Source organism: Triticum aestivum, chromosome 1B (assembly GCF_018294505.1).
Source record: "Triticum aestivum cultivar Chinese Spring chromosome 1B, IWGSC CS RefSeq v2.1, whole genome shotgun sequence".
Taxonomy (NCBI): Eukaryota; Viridiplantae; Streptophyta; class Magnoliopsida; order Poales; family Poaceae; genus Triticum; species Triticum aestivum.
Genome location: NC_057795.1, coordinates 589,940,872 through 589,945,882, shown reverse-complemented (window position 1 = coordinate 589,945,882; position 5,011 = coordinate 589,940,872). Strand labels below are relative to the sequence as shown.

Sequence of the window (5,011 nt, the reverse complement as noted above, 5' to 3'; positions counted from 1 at the left end):
GATTAACAGAGGCACACGCTTATTTGGCAAGAAAATATATAGGGGGGGGGGGTGGCCTGCCGACGCTCCGAACACTAGTGAGAAGGGCAAAAGAGTGGCACGGGAACAAGAGAGGATCTAGTGGGGGTGTCTAAGACTCATGGGTGCCATGGCACCGCCTCTAAAACTTCAAAATAACCTGTACTATGTACTTAACACCAATGATCTGCCAGTTTAGTGCTATTTTGTGACTATTTGTTGCAACTAGATGGTTTTTAACCAATTTATACTATTTATAGTGTCATTTCCCCAAATTTTGAATTGATATGCAGAAATTATGTTCAGTATACACGATATATGTAAACCGTGGCACCCCAGGCCCAGCGTCAAGATTCTAGGTCCACTACTGCACGGGAACCTCACACATGCCAGGCGTACAAGTGTTTCCACCAACTAAAGGGCTGTGAGCATTCTATTTCTACCAAGATAGACGGGAACCTTAGTATATGATCCTTGTTGAGATTTTGCGGCTTCGACAGCAGCAGAAGGACTTTTAAGCACAGTCATCAAACTTACTTAATCATAAGACTTTTTGTAAGAGTTTATAGCATAATCCTTTTCTCCTGTATTGTGATTTCAGCATATAATAATAGATGGTAGAAGTCAAGTTTTAGCCGATACCATACAATCAAGATTTCGTCTATTCTATGAGATGTTTTTTCTTCTAAAAACAGAGTCCCGGAAATATTTATTGTGATCTGTAAAGAAAAAGAAAGGTGTCTCGTGTAGTTTGTGTTTATATACAACGAAAAATTGATTTACAGAGTCGTGATCTACTCCACATAACACATTCTGGGAGGAAGAGGGCACACGATCACAGCAGCTTCGGCGGCGGGGGCCCTGAGAAATCCGGTGGGCTATATGAGAGCTTCAGGATCCAGTTGGCAAGCCTGTTCTTGTTTTGCTCCTGAGCTGCTTCCTGGCAGCTGGGGGTTGGGGTCTTCTCAATGGTTCCATCTCTATCAAGAGTCGTCTTGAGATTCTCAAGGGTTTTAACTATCTGGGTAAACTCGGGCCTCTTCTCGGGTTGAGCGGACCAGCATTGCTCCATCAATTGTTGCAATGGTGTCGGGCAGCTCGAAGGAACAACGGGTCTCAAGTTCTGAAATTTGAATTCCGTTAACAAAAAGTTCATGTGCAGAATTGTCAAGTGAGTAAACTGAATGTTGCTTTGGGAAATCTCCTCACTACAGCGGAAACAAATTGGAAGATAAGTGAATTAGGAGAGCGAATACCTTATTAACAACTGCATAGGCTGCTTGGAGCGGAGTCATCTCTTCATAAGGGATGGAACCACTAACCAGTTCCCACAAGACAAGCCCAAAACTGTAAACATCGACTTTCGGACCATATGGCTTGCGCTTACACATCTCCGGCGCCATCCATCTATATGTGCCTGGGTCATCTTCCATCGTGTTGCAGTAAACGTCTTCAAAAGCTACTCCAAAATCAACGACCTTTGCACAACACTCTGCGTCGAATAGAATGTTCTCAGGCTTCACGTCCCGGTGGATTACTCCTTGCGAATGAACGTACTCCAAACCACGTGCAATGTCCAGGGCAACGGAGATAATCTTCTCCAAAGGTAGCTGCTTGCCCTCCAGCTTGCGCAGATAAGCTCTCAAAGAGCCCCCGGGCAGGAACTCAGTGATGACACAGAAGACAGGTGCAGAGCTACATGCCCCAACCAACTGCACAAAATATTGTGGACGGATTAAAAACAACTCCTTGTTACAGTATGTGATGATACCTAAAGAACCAATATGATGAAATGTAGCACAGACCAATGATACTGCCTTTCTTATGCTAACAGTGGTGTTTAAAAAAAAAAACTGATACAGATACAGCTGCGGTGGTCCAGGTAGTGCTCTTTTTTTTTTTTGTGAAACAGGCTATTAGCTTGACAACTATGACAACATTGATTACACTGATGGGTACGGGAGCAGTTAGTAGATAGTTATGTCCAAGTCAAAGACATTGACTAGTATCCTACTCGTGTACTTGTCATCTCCAGGGGAAGATATTTCTTCTTTTTTTAGTGGCAGGGGGGAAGATACTTGGCATTGCAGTGAGCATATTCCTTGTATATGTCATTAGGGAGAAATACCCTGGATTATCTACTGTCAGCAAAGTCATGCTTGCAGAAATACAGGAAATACAGAAGAGCAAAGTAAGGCTCACACGGTTGGTACATATTCGAGTAATGCCCCTATGGATGGTAAATTGGTAATGCATATTGCACCTGTTAATGATTTGAGGGGTACTGCATACTGACTCAACAACGCAAAATACCCAAATTCAAGCATGGGCAGTTCCATGAATACATAGAAAGGCAAAATGACATAGCGGTTACTGTACTGTTTCCTAATGAAGAAATAAATGCTACTCATGGGCGATGGATAGCTAGAAAACATAAAGAGAAAATTTATACGGAAATTCATATCATTACCTCAATGACATTACGATGCTGGAGCCGAGCCAAAATGGTAACTTCAACAGTGAACTGCTTCTCAAGCCGAGCAGCCAATTCCGGATCTTCACCATCATCAGGTAGCCTGATAAACTTGACAGCAACAGGCTGCTCCTTGTAGATTCCGTGGAACAGACGACTATACGCTCCTGATGCAAATCTGTGGCCAATGAGTAACTGTGAGCGGTCGACCGTCCATTTCTCAAGTACATCCAGCGCAGCGACCTTTGCAACTCTAGCTTCGGAGTTCCTTGGCCAGGAAGAGGCCCTTTTGGTTACCAATTTGGTCGCTGCTCTTGTCGAAGAGAAGGCAAAAGGGGGACTATCATCCAGCAACCGAACAGAGCTAGATTTCCTTTGCCGCTGTGGTGAGGAGAACCTCTTGCTGGCAGCTTTCGCCTCCCTAAAAACGTCAGAGATGACGCGTGTCGGGATGGGGGATTTCGCTCTCTTCTTCGGCTTTGATCCATCTCCAGCGACCTTGAAAGATACGCTCCGTGGATTGGAATCGCCGGCTAGCCCTGCATCCTTTGCAAAGTAAGGACCTGGGCTAGAGCACACCCTCTGCAACCTCAAGCTTTGCTCCTCAGAGTGGAAAGAGAACTCCAGCGTGTTGCCTGAGCTTCCATCATTCAAACCCCGGACAATACGGCGGTTAGGAATATCCAGGGATTTCAAGCTCAGGCCGTTTCCCTTGGGTCCAACCTCTTGCATCATCGACGTTTCTTTCAGTGAGCCATCACCAACAGCACCATGCTGTTTCAGCTGAACATCTGAAAACACAACATCTTTCGGCTTGCGGTCTGCCTGGCCAGCTGCCGATTTGGCCCTGGGAATCGCCGGCCTCGCCGGGTTTGAGACCGTCCCTTTGGCCCTCGGCTGCAGGCTCTTGAGCTCTGAATCAAAATCTTTCTGCATGGACACGGCGCGGCGGCTGAACTGCTCGTCGAAGGAGCACCTGCCGGAGCTAGACCTGACGATGGAGTGCGAGAACTTGGTGCGCCGCACCCAAGAGTACTCGTCCTCGTCCATCTCCTCCGCGAAATCTCAAGCAAACCAGATCCGAGAATACCGCAGGGCGGCCACGAACTTGCAGCAAGAACTGGATCAGAGAGGACTCAGATGGGAACCTGGCGCTAGAAGAGGATCTGCATTTGATCCCTCCCCGCCGGCGCCGAGACCCCGGAGTGCATGCTGCTCCATCGCGGTCGACTCCGGCGCGCCATTCGACCAGATTCAACCGCCAGTCGCTGCCTCCTCCTCGTTGGCCCGAACCTGAATCAGTTTGTTGGGTTGAAACGCTCAGAAACAAAACAGCAAATCAAATCAAGAAGAACAAGAAAAATCCGGCCTTGTGCGTGGCGGGGGGCACTACCAGATTCCTAGTGCGTATCGGGGGTGTTGGGCACCACGGAATCAATCAATCTACCGAACGCAGGAGGGAGAGAAGGCGGGCCAACCGGTCGGTTCTGGAAAGGCCAGGGCATGGACCGAACAGTTGGCCGTACATGCGTGGGCGAATGAGGGGAGCGCGGCGGCGGACCGGGACACGCTGCTCGCTCGCAGGGTGGGAAAGGCAGGGGAGGGAAAGCGACGAGATGCGTCGCCCCGAAGCAGACGGTGGCGAGTGGAGTAGGAGTAGGAGTATTGTTTTTGTGGCGGGATTCAAAGACCGTTGGTCTCACGTTTCTCCCCCGTCGCCCCCTCCTGTGACGCCATGGGAAGACGCACGCGCCCAGATCGAATCTAACCCGGCGAAAGGGAATGGAACGAAGCAGCCGCCGGAGGCAGCGGATTGGCGGAGCCGACGGTCGGGCCGAATCGGGATCACGCGGAGCGGAGGAAAAGCGGAGACGAAAAGTCGGGGGAAGAATGTTAAGAGGGTCGCACGCGCGCGCACGCACGGGAAAGGCGAGCGCGGCGAAGAGCTGGAGGAGAAGGACGAGCGCGTACCGTATGGAGAGGAGCTTCTACGCCTCCGCCGCCGTCGCCGTCGTCGCTGCGGGTGCAGGGAAGACGCGCCTCGTCGTTCGTCCGTCCGTCCTCGCTCGCCGGTGGTCAGTGTCGGGGGTCGCTCTGGTCTGGATGTGGCCGGGAAGGTAGACAAGTAGTAGTACGTAGTACGAGAGGGTACACTTGGAAGCTGTACGGTGTGGAGGGGGCCCTCTACGACCGCGAGGAGGAGGAGGACGGCGACGGGCTGCGTGAGTGGGAGGTCGTCTACTGGGGCTACAGAAAATTGAAAAGTTTACTCCCACTCGACACAATTATTTGAGGCGGGCTTTGTTCGCTTGCCAAGGGAGATGGCGCTAGCTTTGTTATCGGAGCTCCTTTTCATTTTCTTTTCTGAGTGGATGGTGGCTTATCAGATCGGAGCTGGGAGGATTGCGGGGTGGGTTGGGTGGGGGGTGATGTGGCGTGCGTGGTGTTCGTTCTTCTTCTTCTTCCTCCTGTCGCGTCCCCGTTGCGTGAGTTGTTGTTACGTGGACGTCGGCGAGCGTG

At 50.3% G+C, this 5,011-nt stretch overlaps 1 protein-coding gene across 2 annotated transcripts; it reads right to left on the bottom strand.

The window, feature by feature from the left end:
- Window positions 1–584: 584 nt before the first annotated feature.
- On the bottom strand, window positions 585–4,757 carry LOC123140392 (dual specificity protein kinase shkB). 2 transcript variants are annotated; one of them, XM_044559914.1, is made up of 4 exons: window positions 4,463–4,757; window positions 2,489–3,784; window positions 1,275–1,730; window positions 585–1,141 (listed from the first exon to the last, which is right to left on the bottom strand). In XM_044559914.1, exons 2-4 carry the CDS (start codon window positions 3,539–3,541, stop codon window positions 854–856), a joined length of 1,797 nt encoding a protein of 598 aa, XP_044415849.1. In that variant the 5' UTR covers window positions 3,542–3,784; window positions 4,463–4,757; the 3' UTR covers window positions 585–853. The 2 variants fall into 2 exon arrangements, with proteins under 2 accessions (XP_044415849.1, XP_044415850.1); XM_044559915.1 differs by lacking the exon at window positions 4,463–4,757 and adding an exon at window positions 3,885–4,374.
- Window positions 4,758–5,011: the final 254 nt, after the last annotated feature.